Source organism: Lottia gigantea (genome assembly GCF_000327385.1).
Source record: "Lottia gigantea unplaced genomic scaffold LOTGIsca_3, whole genome shotgun sequence".
Lineage (NCBI taxonomy): Eukaryota > Metazoa > Mollusca > Gastropoda > Lottiidae > Lottia > Lottia gigantea.
Genome location: NW_008708986.1, coordinates 3,122,971 through 3,138,889, shown reverse-complemented (window position 1 = coordinate 3,138,889; position 15,919 = coordinate 3,122,971). Strand labels below are relative to the sequence as shown.

At 32.2% G+C, this 15,919-nt stretch overlaps 2 protein-coding genes across 2 annotated transcripts; one reads left to right on the top strand and one right to left on the bottom strand.

Moving 5' to 3' along the window:
* Positions 1-1,370, top strand: LOTGIDRAFT_228603 (hypothetical protein). The gene is made up of 3 exons (XM_009057215.1): positions 1-217; positions 879-1,022; positions 1,228-1,370. The coding sequence occupies exons 1-3, from the start codon at positions 34-36 to the stop codon at positions 1,275-1,277; spliced, it is 378 nt and encodes a 125-aa protein (XP_009055463.1). The 5' UTR covers positions 1-33; the 3' UTR covers positions 1,278-1,370.
* Positions 1,371-3,026: 1,656 nt separating this feature from the next.
* On the bottom strand, positions 3,027-15,829 carry LOTGIDRAFT_228602 (hypothetical protein; the record flags this gene model as incomplete). The annotated part of the gene is made up of 14 exons (XM_009057214.1): positions 3,027-4,049; positions 5,357-6,100; positions 6,928-7,161; positions 7,395-7,569; positions 7,897-8,070; positions 8,487-8,687; positions 9,434-9,584; positions 9,788-9,917; positions 10,352-10,521; positions 10,910-11,617; positions 13,522-13,828; positions 14,155-14,376; positions 14,825-14,966; positions 15,794-15,829. 14 exons carry the CDS (start codon positions 15,827-15,829, stop codon positions 3,781-3,783), a joined length of 3,663 nt encoding a protein of 1,220 aa, XP_009055462.1. The 3' UTR covers positions 3,027-3,780.
* Between the last annotated feature and the right edge of the window lie 90 nt (positions 15,830-15,919).

Genomic DNA, 15,919 nt, shown 5'->3' with positions numbered 1-15,919 from the left:
GATTCAAGGACGACATGATAAGCATTCTGAAAAATGGCAGAATTTGATAAAGAAAATGACGGTCAGAAAGACCTCACTCATGATTTATATAATGCGACTGTCAATTCGAGACCCAATGTTATCGCACCAATTTCTGCTATGGCAGTGGCTTGCCTTGCAATCTCCAAAGAAGTAATGTCCAAGGCGAAACCAAGCAGAAAATATCTAACCCCTATTGGTACTTTGAATTTACTTTATTGAGATAGATCTTGATCTACATTTCTTTTATATTGTATCCAAAGGAAAAGGCTAACTTCACCTTTTGAATGTCATGATCCTGTCATGATGTTGTGTAGATACCTATCTTCCTGTGCCAATGGCTGAATTTCAGACATTCTCGACTGGTTCATAGGCGTAGGAGGGGAGGGGGGGGGGGGGGGGGGTCAATATTGTATTTTCAGGCAGACAAGGTATTGTTTTTTGCAGACTCGCGCCTTTGGTCCTCGGAGACCGTAATTCTCAACCCTTCAAAATTTGTGGTCAGACCATTAGTAAACTCTCACTTCTATCATTTATGTATTAATATTCATGAAAATAGCTGCTAATTTTTAACCAATCCCATATAACTTTTATTTCCACATGAATCTGTGTTATCTGTGATATTGTATAAATATACAATAGGCCCTATGGAACCTTATTGGCCTAGTTTGAGAAAATACATTTTATGTGCATTCTGAGAGGTAGTAACTCTTCAATAAAATGCAACATTTGATTTTTTGACTCATTTGATCTGAGTTTTCTTTTGTTGTTGTGCTGATACTGATTCCTTCTTTTCTCTGTAGCCTCTTAGATTCCAAACATCCTAGTACTTCTGAAGAACTTATTTATTATTATTTCAGTTCTTGCTAAGTTAGCTATAGGTGGTGCTGTGGGATATGCATCTGCAATAACTTTTGAAAAACTCTATTGTAAACATTTTAAACAGAGAATATTAATTGTAGAACAATATATAAAGTCACATCCTGAACAGTTTGTACAGCAAGGTAAGATCAATAAGCCATGGGTTGCTTAGTCCTGGATGAGAATTTATCTTCAATTAGAGGTTATTTGCATTCATTTTAAGATTAATGAGGACACAGTAGCAATTGAGTCAATTTAAGAGAATTTAAGTTGTTGTATTGAGGGTTTGATAAATCAAATTTTTATTTGAAATATTATAACAATTATATATTTTTTATTTTATTTCAGAGCCCAAGAAATTTAAAGATATTGTATTACCATGGATTCCATATCGATAAATGTATTTATCAACATGACTAGAGCATAAAGTAAAAGACTGTAGAATTTGTACTTGGGTTAAAATATGTGAAATTAAATTTATTAGATATTTTGTTGTGCTGGTTGTCCTTGAGTTACTGGAAAGGCAAATCTTGGTTTCCCTATGTTTAAGTACATAGCTTGAAAGCCCTGAACACGATTTGGTGTTTATAATATTTGCCTTCTAGAATTTCGCAAGCTAAAAATTGAACAAGAGCAATAACTCATACTCAATATTATTCAGTATCACCCTAAAGAGTTCAAAAGAAGTGTATTACTGAAGGTTGAATATTTCATACTGGTGATTGTTACTGTACTGCTAAAAAGCTGCCAGTCAGCGTTTATTACCTTGCTTGTCATTCTAACAGAACTGCTGTGATGATTGCCTCTGCAAAGAACATCACATCAATATATACACCACCATAATATTGGCATATGTAGCCCTCTTGGATTTATATTAGAATGAGAGAATAAAAGAATTGATAATATATAACAGGTCTTTAATATCATGGCTTAACAGAATAATAACTACATGTGCACAATGTTTAGAAACAAATAAAACAATTGAACAAATAGAACTATAACAATTTTAAACCCTCTGTGAACTATGTTTATGCGCAATGGATAATGAGTTTACTACAGTCTTTCATATCAGGAGATATAACTTACTCCAATTGTTCTTAAGGCCTAAGTTGCAAAGACACATTTTCACTCAAGTTATAAATATTATATGCAAGTAGTAAATGTAAACACCTGAAAATTGTTGTTATCTCTCTTATCCAATAAATTTAAGCCAAGGTTGTAAATGGAAATTGTAGTTATCTCCCTTTACTTAAAAATCTTAGTCAATGCAGTAAACAGGCACGATATACAAACTGGGATGGGAAATACATAATTCAGTTCACAAAATAATGGCGATATGATAATAAACAAACAACTGGTCTGAATAAGACATAAATCTAAACTAATGCTCATAATTCACATACCGAGAGAGGTGCTTGAATTGTTCCTAGAGGGGGGTATGAATTCGACATGCGGAGTCGAGGAATTCATAATTGCGTTTTTCGATTTTAAGTACAAAAATCCTTATTACATGAAAAATATGAGTTTTGTAACATTACAACCCTACAAATATGATCTACGATGATTCCCTTCACATGACATAAAATTTAAGGAAAGTAAAATTCAATATTACCTGAATGAGAGAATAAAAGATTTGATAATTTATAACACGTTTTTAATAAGCATGGCGTAACAAATGTATTGTGTTAATAGACTGGAATTCTAAGCAGTTCATATTGAATAGGGTATGTCATATGACCTGTGTTAAACAATATTTGGCTTATTATATGATATTAAAGAATCACTAATTCTTTAATACACATGCAAAAATAATCAAAAAAATAGTTGCACATTTTATGCAATTCCTTACACATACAAAAGCTCCAAAGCTGAAAGAGATTGTAAATGTGAAGTCACTATCTGAAAGGCCTATAGATATTGTCAGTACAAATTTTGCAATAATAGTGATATCACTATGTCACTATACACTGTGTTTAAGTGCATTTATCAAAAAAAACACAGAATGATGCAAATAGATTCAATAAATGGTCCCTGATACACATAAAAAGTTAAGAAAACCTCTTTACAATCGCCTTAATAATAAAACATAACAAATACAATGCAACACAGAAAATATTAAATAACAAAACAATCTTATAATATCTTCTATTGAAAATTACTTTACTTAGATAAGATTTATTTTGTTTGATTATTTAATTGCAGGCAAACTGAAATAAGATTTTCATTCCACAAAATTATATGAAAAGTTGAAGCTAATACAGTTATAAAAGTAAATTTTTTCCCTATAAGCTTAAAATCTGTAGGCGTATATAATAAGCTTGTGTATATAACATGAAGACAAAATTCAAAAATTATTACATTACATTATGAAGTTAAAAATTACAAAATTTATAAAAAGAAATGTCACCAAGGTGAAAATCTGTGAATAGCTCTAATTATTATTAAGAAATAGAATAACCATAACCAAAGTTAGATTTGAGATTAAATATGATGTATCCTTGAATGATAAGTAATTCCAACCAGTATTGCCAAAATCAAGAAGTTTGCCTTGTTAATAGTTTATAATTTATAATGTGAGCATATTTCAGATAACAAGCATGCTGAAAAAGTGCCATCAAGTCTCGATTAAACCGTCTTATGGAATGTTTACAAATAAGACAAATTCTGCAGTAACAAATTGGAAGTCAAAAAGACTGTTTATTAAATACAGATGAATCTGATGTCCTATTATTATTCTGAACAGTGTTAGTGGTATTAGACCAAAACACGAAATGTCCAAATATCTTTCTTTCCTTTACTATTAACATACATAGGCCTATGTATGGGCAAATAAATTTTCCAACTTAAATAAAATCTCTAGACTACAATTGACGATGTTATATAAAACTTGAATATTGATTGTTAAATTCTGTTATATGTAATAATATACTCTGGATAAACAGAACTGTTATCATACACAGCAAACTCACGAAACAACCAGGTTCCATCAGCCATGACGGAATCAAAAAATTCATGACCTTGCTCACAATGTGACTTCAAATGTGTTAAATCAGTACAAGGAGGTCTCTTATATTTTGTTGGATTTTTACCAATACATAGATAAGTATTTCCCAACAATATCCTGCCCAGAATCATCTGCTTTGGTCCTGGTGTACGATTCTGTTTTGAATCTGAAATAAAAGAAGCAAACTTTTCAAAAACTAACATTATTATCAACTTCATCATTCTTATTTTTTAGGCTGGTGCTTTTTATACGCCCACATGAAAGGTGTATATTGCCGTCACCCATGTCTGTCGGTCCATCCATCCGTCCATTGCTCGTAAACACTGTAGAAGGCACAATTCTTGACTATTTTAAAGTAAATCGAAAAATAATTAGTATGAGTTATTGCCCGCGTTCTTGAAATGATCGTAAACACACCAGAAGGCGCAATTCTTGATGGATTTTGACGAAACTTGGTGTGAGTGTCTGATATCATCAAAGGATGAACCCTTTTGGAAATCAGACAAATCGAAAAATATTTAGTATGAGTTATTGCCTTTGTTCTTGAAAACACATTCAATTTTTAGCTTATTAACACTGTAGAAGGCACAATTCTTTACATATTTTGATGAAACTTGTTATGAGTGTTAGTAATCACCCAAGGATGAACCCTATTGAAAATCAGACGAATCAAAAAATATTTAATATATAAGTTATTGCCTTTGTTCTTGAAAACGCGTTCAATTTTTAGCCTATTAACACTGTAGAAGGCACAATTCTTTACATACTTTGATGAAACCTGGTGTGAGTTTTTGTTATCACCCAAGGATGAACCCTATTGAAAATCACAAGAATCGAAAAATTAAGTATGAGTTATTGCCCACATTCAATTTTTAGCTCATAAACACTCTAGAAGGCACAATTCTTGACAGATTTTAACCTGGTGTGAGTGTTTGTTATCACCCAAGGCTGAACCCTATTGAAAATCAGAAAAATATTTAATAAGAGTTATTGCTCTTGTTCTCGAGAACACATTCAATTTTTAGTCAGTAAACACTCTAGAAGGCACAATTCTTGACAGATTTTGATGAATTTTTCTGTGAGTGTTTGTTATCACCCAAGGATGAACCCTATTAAAAATCATAAGAATCGAAAAATATTTAGTATGTTTTTGAAAACGAATTCAATTTTTAGCTCGGAAACACTAAATACGGCACAATTCTTGCCAGTTTTTGACAAAACTTGGTAATATTGTTCAGTATCACCCCAAAAAACCGACGGTTGAATATTTCATACTGGTGATTGTTATTGTACTGCCAAATATTCATATTCAAAATTGCCAGTGGGCGTATATTACCTTGCCTGGCAAGCTATCTTTGCAAGAGAGTTTGGTTAAAATATTTTGTATCAACAAGGTTCAACGATAAAGGACCAAGGATTTGCAGGAGTTTTTAAGTACTTTTAAGGACCTTTGATAAAACTGAACTATCTTACCAGCATACTGATCTGCTTTAGTAGAACTTTCCGACATATAAACAGCTGATCCGAATAAATTATTGTCTCCAGAACTACGATGGTCTAGACCTTCCTGACTAATAGCTTTAGCTCTTGAAGTTCCATGAAAAGCATAATGTTCGTTTACTTCAGGAAAAATATCTTCTGTCAATTCTTTTCCTGCTAGTTTTGTTGTCAACATTGGTCCTGAACTATTTGGTATTCTGCTTATGTTAGTGCATGGTGTTTTCCTTTCAAGAGCTTTAGAAAAAAGTTCACGTCTTCTAGCACAATATTTATAATACAAAACTGTATTTTCTACACGTTCAATAGTGGTAACTTGTATGTTTTTGTGATTCAAATTAGCGGCATCTCTACCATGCCCACATTTATCTGCGCGCCAGGTTTTCTGAACTAAATCTTCTATACATTTATATAGTGAACTAGTTGAACTTAACGGCTCCAAAATATTCTTTTTATTTCCTAAATATTCCTTCACTTTTGATGTAAAGGGTTTTGATTTTTTCCAGTAGGCTGGAGGTTTCTGTTCTGTGTTTGAAACCATATAATGAAGATGCTCTAAGGTTCCCCTTTTTGGTATTGGATCTTCTGAGCTCTTATCATTAAATGCATGTTGTTTATGGATTTCTTTCAGTAAAATTTCTTGAATTTTAACCTTTGCATCTTTGACAGCTTGTATTTTTCCTTGAAACTTTATTTCAGGAACATGTTTTTGCTGAATATCTAAACATAAAATATGTATTTGTATTTAACAAAATAGCTTGCCAGGCAAAATAACATATGCCCACTACCAGCTAGATTCTTAAAAATATTTATAAGTCAAAGCAAAACCTCACATTCAAACATTGAGAAAAGTCTCATCAACATACACAACCATTCATCTGGTTATCGAGCTTGAGCAAGATCTCATCAATGTATGCATATCTAGTTTCATCAAGATTAGATTCTATCGTGCGTGCAAGCCAAATTTGAAGCAATTTTACTAACTCAAGGGCAACAACTCTGAAACCATTCATATGATTATCGAGCATGACTGAGATCTCATCATTATTTACATGCATCATGGGTAGATTTTAGATTTGAATATATGTAAAGTCTTCAGAAGTACTAGAACCTTCAAATATAACAATAATTACGAATTTCACATTCTATTTCTATAAATGTCTTTTCTATACATGTCTCAAGAAAAAAACTAGTGGTTAATTCTAACTTTCAATCCTGATAATTCTAGCACCTGAATTTGAAGGCTCAAATTTCGAGGGTGAGCTGTGAACACTGTTACTATCCCTGTCACCATTGGTGAACTGATGGTGAAATCATCTGTTTAAATTATTGTTTTCTTAATTGAATATTGAATATATTTTATGAATTTGAATATATCATCATGTAGAGCTAAATCTTGTTTTATCACATTTCTATTTTGATCAATGGTCAGATGAAGGGTGTCGGGTGTGAAGGTGACCAGGTGCAAACACCTTCATTAACTTCACAAATAAAGAGGTGGATGTGAAATGAAATCAGAAATATAATGGCAGAAAATGCATACCAACCTTTTTGTTTAATGTCTGGTAAGATAATAGAAACATGAAATCTTTCAGCATGTGCTTTGATCTCTCGAAGTATATATTTATTGAGATGTATTATTGTGTCATCTTTTACACTATCTCTATATAAATAAGTAGTTGTTAGGTACTTGATTAAGTTGTTTTTAGCTTTATCAGAAGTCATTTTGGAATCACAATACAACTTAATACCACTTTCAGGAGAATCATACACTGCTTTATCTACAAAAATTTGAATTTGATGAATCATGACAAGTTTGTCATTTTTTGCACCAACTTATAACTGGTACTTAGAAATCTGATCAGATAAACTGTTGCTTATCAGGGCAGTAACCATCATCATCTATTTGAAGCACCAACAGCACCATAATTATCACAATTGCATCAAAGTTTCATCACAAGTATATGATACAAAGTGACACCATAAACAGATAATATATAATTAAAGAAAATACCTTGAGCAGAATGTATAGTGAAGTCATCTTCTGAGTCACTGTTACTCTCTGACTCTGAACTGACAAGAGCAGCTGCTCCACGATCAGGAGACTGAGGTGGACTATATCCATAGTTACTCATTTGGTTTGAAAACTCTTTATACACTTCATCATCATAGATAACAAAAGTAACATTCTAAAATAGAGAGTAATATACATTTACATTTATTAATGGGTTTCCTTATTTTTTAGTGTCAAATTAAGAAAACTATTTGATTGATTATTGTTTCTAATGAATTATCATGTATTCTTAATCATATCAATATGTTCTTATTGCATATAATTAAAGAGTTTTAACCAAGCATAAATGTCCATGTATGTACAGTCTGGATAAACAAAAAGACTTTTAAACCTTTCTTGATCGGTCAATCATAGGAATTCTGCTAGTAATTAGGGGAGTAATGTTAGTTTATGTTAGGAAGTACCCAAATGTTTACCCTGTCTATAAGTATTTCTACATTACCTTAATATTAGGATAACTTTTTATAGAATCTTGTAATTCTTGAAGACAAACAGCTGAAATCTTGTCTGGTGGAAATCTATAGAGTTTACCAACTCCAAGAGCAGGAAAAGCTACAGATGAAACATTATGGGCATTACTTTTCAATAAAACATTTCTGATAGCTTTTGACAAAACCTGGAAAAGACAATTGAAAGAATGGCTCAATTCTTTATTATCAACTACTTTATACAAGGATGACAACTTAGGTTCACTTAAGATCCTTTTTACCAGCTGGTAATTGGCCAAACATCCCGGCATTGATTTTCTTGTATTATATCCTTACTCAGCTCATGGAATCATGAGTGAAAAGGGTTATGGAACATTCACACACCAATGTGATTAGAACTCCAACATTTGTTTGACATAACCAATCAAATGACTTATGTATAGAACTAATACCCTAACTGACTGCTGCAGAACACATTATGACATGGGTTCAAACATAATCTGCATGAAACAATGTTACAAACACTGTGGAAGTAACATGCTTTGAACTCCCATGGTATGTTCTTTTTGAATGGTAGAAAATTATATATCTGGAAATATCTAACCTGTAATGATGTTGCACCTTTATACTTCTCTAACAAAACATGAAGAACATATTTACAATTCAAGTTTCCAAAACAAGCTGTTTCTAAAATTGTACCAACAGGTACATTGATTGAGTTCTTGGCACTAAAAGCCATTGAAAGATCAACATTTACTGGTGAACTAGGATTAAATCCTGCTTTGGTCTTTTCTGCTTCAAAAGCCTAAATAAATAATGGTATGAATGGAAGTGTACATCCAACTCTTCTACAATAAATGTCATTCAATGTTTTATTTGGGAAAAGATGCCAGGACAGCAGCATGAGCCTTCTCTTATTTTGATTTCCAAGGGATCTTTGACATGCACAGACTGTAGAACAGGAGCTTTGTCGCTGAGGGGAAAACCAGGTTGAAACAATCTGAAAGTATATTACTCTCGACCTATGCCAGGATTGAACCCTAGACAATAATATGGAGAATTCAGATGACTGAAAGAAAGTAATCCATTTCACTGCAATCAAAATGATTAAAAAATTGATAACGCCTTATTACACTTGCCTTTTCAAACTGTTGTCCACCAGATTTACAAAATGAAACACCAACTGCAGTACTTCTCAAATTCAAATATGGACTTAATACATTAACTAGAACATCAGCCTGAATAAAGATATGTGTAGATCACAAAGTATGTAATTGAATTTAAATAAGGTTAGCCTTTTTCGGGGGTTGACTATGGTCTTAAGTACATGTTACTAGTCTTCAGAAGTACTAGAAGTATATAATAATTCTTCTATCTGAGACTACGGTAAAATTATTCAAACGATAACGTTTTAAAACAGGCCTATTGAGCAGATGACCAATTCTTGCAGCTGATATATCTACCTATTGTTTAGTGTAAAACTCCTACCAAGAAATTGAATGTTAGCTGATTCTGGTTATCTAGATCAAAGCATTCAAATTTTAAAGTTACCTTCTCTCTTGTAATATCACCCTTTTTAACAGTAATAGTAGCTTGGTGAAAATTGACAGAACATGTTGGTCTGTAGTTACTACTTGGCCTCTTTAAAAAAGAAGGTTTTCTTGGAATTCTGGGTTTTGAATTTCGAGATGGAAAAGAAGCCCTGAAATTTAAAAGAGTAATGGAAAAAGGTTGAAATGATTAATCTAGTAGACAGGATCAACTGAACATAAAATGCTAAAAAAAAAAAGTTTTTTACCCTTCTTTCTGGGGATCCTTCATCATAATCACAATAAGACAGCACCTCTATTTCGCAGTAATTTATCTTGACTGTGAGATTTTCTGTAATCATAAATCATATCTCACCTGGGAAAATCGTTTCGATGTTCTGGTTTTAAATTAAGAAATTCAATACAACATTTATTTTCAGTTTCAAAAGTTGTAATAAAACGTTTCTGATTGGTAGTTTTCAGACTACACACTAACAATTTTAACTCTGAAATTGAACAAGATTAAGAGATGCATAATATAATGGATAAAATTACCTGCAAATACAATATGAAATAAAACAAAACATATTTTTTGTTATTTTAAACAGATTGTAAGGTAGTGGATCACGCCCAAATACACCAAGCTAAGGATGGTAAAAGCAGAAAATTTCTCATTTACCTACAAACCAAGTTTCATGAAAAGTAGTTGAAATCTTTAGGATCTAAAACTTTTTCAATAACGAAGATTACATTGTTGAGTTCAGAGAGCACTCAAATTCTGATCTTTATATTATTGAAATTCATTAAAAACTACAGTGTTTCTGAGGAATGATGCATTGTGGGCTGACAACATACATCCACATAGAGAGATGCAGGTGTATAAAAACATTCCAGTTTTTATTTAATTTTATTCAAGCTTATCTGCTTATGAACGGTATACCTGCGCCATTTTGGGTTATGTCCCTTTTCAATAAAACTTGTTCATGCCATACTGATTCCTTTATATCCCCTATTTTCTTCAGAACTTGTTGAACTTTCTCAGGACTACCAGATACTTCAATATTATATGATGATTCACTTAATTCATCTTGTAAAGTTCCATGGCAATCTCTACAATAAGTAAAATGAGATTTTAAAGTCAGCTGAAACAACACAATTCCAAGAGTTTGACAACAGAGCATCATGTGAATGTAAAATTTACGTCCAATAAGAAAGTATATGTTCAGATGGAAATTGGATATGAGGAAAATATGGACCAATAGGGATGTATTATTAAGAGATTTCCTAAACTCTTTATATGTATCAGGAATAGATAGGATCGATTTGTAACATTTCAATTTTCAGTTAGACATCTATAGTTCTAAGTGTTCCCCATACAAGTAAAAAGTTTAGAAAACTTCTATACCATGAAAATTCTTTAATATTGAATCTAATCAGGGACAAAGAGCTCGCTGTTTCAGGAATCCATTAAAAAAATTTCAAATGCTTGAATACAAACCGTAAGGAATCTCTTAATGAATTGATGCTAGCTTTAAAATATAATGCAATACAACGGGACATGGCACCAGTTAGAGTTATCGTCTTGGTATCATGTTGATTTTGAAGCAGAACCGCCAAAATATCTTTCTTTACAGCAACCACATCACCATTTAATCCATAAATCACTATCATATCTTGTTCTTGAACTAATTTGATCAAAAACATTTCCTCTTTCTCTTTCAATTCATTCCATGAACTTGCAACAAAATGGCGGTAGGAATCTTTTATAGGTATTTTTTCTATTAGAAATTGGTTCTCAGAAAATCTAAGGAATTGTGTTATTTCTGTGGGGTTGATTCCTGCCACAGCTAACGCATCTTTTTCCATATATCCTATCACTTCATCAGTACCATCAAAAATAGAACTTAAATATTGTTCCCCTTTCACAGAGTTCAATATTTCAAGGAATGGTTTTTGTAATTTTTGGGTTATTCTCTTGTCTATGGATCGAAGTAATTCAAACATTTCAATTTTTGAAATATCAATGTCCTCTTTCTTTCCTTTAAAAACTATTTTAGATATTGAACTAGTTACAGAAATTTGAACTTCACAATTTTTCAAGTTGTTACCAAAATTTATTTTTTCTAACAGTTTAGCCTTGTGATAGTCATTTTGGTCAAACACATATTCTGATGTCTCTATCGGTATCTCTTTTTCCTCAGTATTTCTACAAGAAAATTTACAATAGTGAACCAAGTGAACCAAGCAATTTTTGCAATTGTACTTCTGAAGAAGATATTTTAATTTGACCAAAATATTGAATATTTGTAAGATGTGATCTGAAGAGTGGAACCTATCTATCACTGAGATATAAGTTAGAGGTGATTAATCTGATCTTGTTATATTTAAATGACATTGTAGTGACATAAGTTCAGTAAAGGAACAGTACTGTTGTGTGATAATATGATAATAGTATCAATGAACACAGGAAAAGCAATTCAGTACCATACATTGATACTTGTTACTTTCATCCTAGTTTAGACATTAATAAAAGTCGTACATTACACCTGTCTCTTACTTTCACCAAATTGAACAAGTGGTTGCTTTGCTAGATACGATCACTTCCCTGATACATTTTCAGTATGTCAAGGGCGATCACTAATCTGTATCAAGTCGAACTAAAAATCTAACTTGTGCAAGATATTGTTCATTTAAACAAACACACAAAGTTTATCTATCGCGTTCACAAGCCAACAAATTTTGACGTGTTTTTCAAGGGAAATAACTCAAAAACCAAATTTCATTTAAATCGGATAAAAACTGCAGTCTCTATTGTGTTCACAAACAAATTTTGATGCGTTTTTCCTAAGTCAAGGGCAATAACTCAAAAAAACTTCATAGAAAGATCGTCAAATGGTCCGAGATCTTATTTATTCCAAAGATAGCTTGATAGTTTCATCAGAATCCGATGAAAACTGTAGCTTCAATCCTGCTCACGAACTATTTTTAACAAATTTCGGCGCGTTTTAACAAAGTCAAGGGCAAAAACTCAAAAACCGTTCATCGAAAATGCGTCAAGTTAGAACTTGTACGAGATCTTATGAAATCCAATGATCACACCAAGTTTCATCAGAATCGGATGAAAACTGTAGCTTCAATCCTGCTCACGAACAATTTTTAACAAATTTCGAAGCGTTTTAACAAAGTCAAGGGCAATAACTCAAAAACAGTACATCTAAAATGCGTCAAGTTAGAACTTGTCCGAGATCTTATCAATTCCAATGATCACACCAAGTTTCATCAGAATCGGTTGAAAACTGTAGCTTCAATCCTGCTCACGAACTATTTTTAACAAATTTCGATATGTTTTAACAAAGTCAAGGGCAATAACTCAAAAACAGTTCATCGAAAATGCGTCAAGTTAGCACTTGTCCGAGATCTTATGAATTCCAATGATCACACCAAGTTTCATCAGAATCGGATGAAAACCGTAGCTTCAATCCTGCTCAGGAACTATTTTTAACAAATTTCAAGGCGTTTTAAGTTAAGGGCAATATCATAAAAACCGTTCATCGAAAATATGTCAAATACGAACTTGACCGAGATCTTATCAATCTAAAGCATCACACCAAGTTTCATCAAAATCAGATAAAAACTGTAGTCTCTATACTGCTCACAAGAAATGTTGACGGACGGACTGATGGAAAGGGGCGACGACAATATACGACCACATATTCATGTGGGCGTATAAAAATCATACTAAGTTTTATCAAAATCGGTTGAAAACTGTAGTTTCTATAGTGCTCACGAACACATTTTGACGCATTTTTACAAAGTCAAGGGCAATAACTCAAAAACCTTTCATCGAAAATGCGTCAAGAATGAAAACTGTAGTCTCTATTGTGTTCACAAACAAATTTTGACGGGTTTTTCCTTAGTCAAGGGCAATAACTCAAAAAGCGTTCATTGGAAAATCTTCAAATTCGAACATTATAATGTGGGCGTATAAAAACAAAATTTAAGAGTGGAAACAAATACTCAGTAAAAACTTGTCCTTGGTTATGTAAAGATCAAGTTGCTGACATGATTGCTGACATAATCGCTTGCAAAATAAAAAGGCTTAAATCTCACCTGTCACTGGCATTCTGAGAGTTCCGAGAAGAACTCGAAGATGATTCTTCATTAATATGAATATCATCCATATCTATAGCAAGTATATTCTCTGAGCCTGAATCACTATCACAATCACTATCTTTATCACTATCAGAATCTTCACATGTTAAATAACAATTTTCATTACTGTCAACATTATCTTCATCATCAGATATCTGTTCCCTGTTTATCTGTTCTAATCTTCTCAAGGCCTCTCCTTGGAAAACATCATAGAAAACTTCAACTGAAGCCCCTGGGATAACCTTTTTGACCAAAGTATCTATAACTGCAAGTATAAACACAGAAAAGCATTTCATGAGTGGAAAAAAATGCAAAAAAAAGACTTATTTTAAAATAAATTAATTTGAGAAAAATAATCATGATTATGGACTTTAATTCCAGCTATCCATGACACTTTTTTGATTATAAATCCTACTTTCAGCTTGTATCCTGGACAATTACTGATACTCTCGATGAGAGTATACTACTGATGACTTCATCAGCTGAGGAGCAAATATTCCTTTCCAAATACTTCCTTTTATTTTTGAAAGAAATCTTCTGAATATTCGAATAGACTAATAATAATGTTGCCTATTAAAGAAATATACCCACCTTTGGTGTTATATATTTTCAAAACAAAACAACCATTTGATTCATAAAAGTTCCTTTTCTGAATAGCTTTACCTCCTTTGACTGAGTTGAAATGCTTCAATATTTTGTCTATAGTGACATCAGGTGATAAATTAGTAAATATCAAACCATCAGCAGGAGGTAACATCATAATTTCAATACCATACTTTTCTCTCTTGCTCTTTTCAACAAGTCTCTGAAAATCTGTTAAAAAAAGAATAAAAGGTTACTATTATTACCAACTTAATCTTGGACAAACCTGTAATCTGCCATACAATATAAAAACTGTAAAAAAAACTGTTTTTGCAAAATTTATAAACAACTGACTACTTCTCTGGAAAAACAAAATTCAAAATTCACTTGATAAAATAGAAAAAAAATCTAAAATATTGTTGAACACTAGGATAAAGAATAATGTGCACACTTCTCCTTTAATATAGTAACATGATTTAGCTTCTGTGGTGTATTATACATATTAATGTGACTGCTAATGCTGAAAGGGTTAATAAATACAATGGTTTAGAAACCAAAGAAATAACTAGAGAATGAGGATTTGCTGTGCAAGACATTCAATCAAAAGATCAAATGACAAATTGTAAATGTGACACAAAAACTGCTTTAAATAACTGAGAGAAACAGAAAGAAAACTTACCGACACTATGTGAGAAGCCTGTTTTGGCAACAGTTTTTTCATTTTGAAAATATTCTACTGTTAAAATCTCAACATCAACATCATCACAATAAACTTCTAGAAAGTCTATCACAGTATAATTATTCCAATTTTTAGGTATATTCTAAAAACATTACAAAAAAATCGTTTTTATTCTCTTTTGACCATTCAAATTTGTTTATTACAATTCTAAAGGATGCATCTAATTCAGATTTTTTCTAAAATTATGAGAATGTGCACAGCCAGTCAACCATTGTAACGAGAATTTATTATTTTGTAGCACCCACAGCCCATTGTTAGGGTGGGGCCCACAGGGGCTCGGTACCCAAGCACCAATTCACTCAGAGCAATGAGGCTGTCCAAGCACCTGTCCAATATAAAAAACATGCTCACTGCACAAAAAAATATAGATCTATTCCAGTTAAGAGCTCATTCAAATTCTTGTCATCAAACTTGGTGGGATAGACACTTAATACAAGTTATGTATTAGGGGGTGAATAGGCACAGGCATCAGAATTTTTCTTATCTTGAGGAGAATTCGAACCCACCTGATCACCAAGCAGACAACAATCCAACTCGATACTGACCTAGCTTAGTCTTAGAATGTCTTTGCATTGATAAAAATATAAACATAAGCACAAATTATGTCTTCAAAATGTGTTTTTACAGGGGCTAATTTTCAGCCAAAATTTTTGACATTTTTAGGTGGAAATTTCTAAGAGAAAATGTGTTTCTTTTCATTGTAAACTCACAAAAAATTATATTTTTATTAACACAACGACATAAGAAGACTAACAATATCATTTTGAGACTGATATTCCAATTTTCATAAAATTGGATAAAATTCAAAAAAGGTTTTTACTTTGGTCACTCCCAGTAGCCTAGGCCTAATTCTATTAGTAGGCGAATTATTGAGTCCTATACTATTACTAGACTTGAACAATACACTACCTGTAGAACAACTAGCATACTGCCATCCTTAGCCATCTTTTCTTTCTAGGTATTTATCATCGAACAAGGTGAAAAATAAAACTGAAAGTGGAATAAACAGCTCGATAGAAAATTCAAACAAGGAAA

Bases quoted from the DNA above. Each gene is read 5' to 3' on its own strand.
- LOTGIDRAFT_228603 (XM_009057215.1), top strand. From the start codon at position 34: ATGGCAGAATTTGATAAAGAAAATGACGGTCAGAAAGACCTCACTCAT. The intron at 218-878 runs GTACTTTGAATT...TTATTATTTCAG, and splicing joins AAAATATCTAACCCCTATTG to TTCTTGCTAAGTTAGCTATA. The intron at 1,023-1,227 runs GTAAGATCAATA...ATTTTATTTCAG, and splicing joins TGAACAGTTTGTACAGCAAG to AGCCCAAGAAATTTAAAGAT.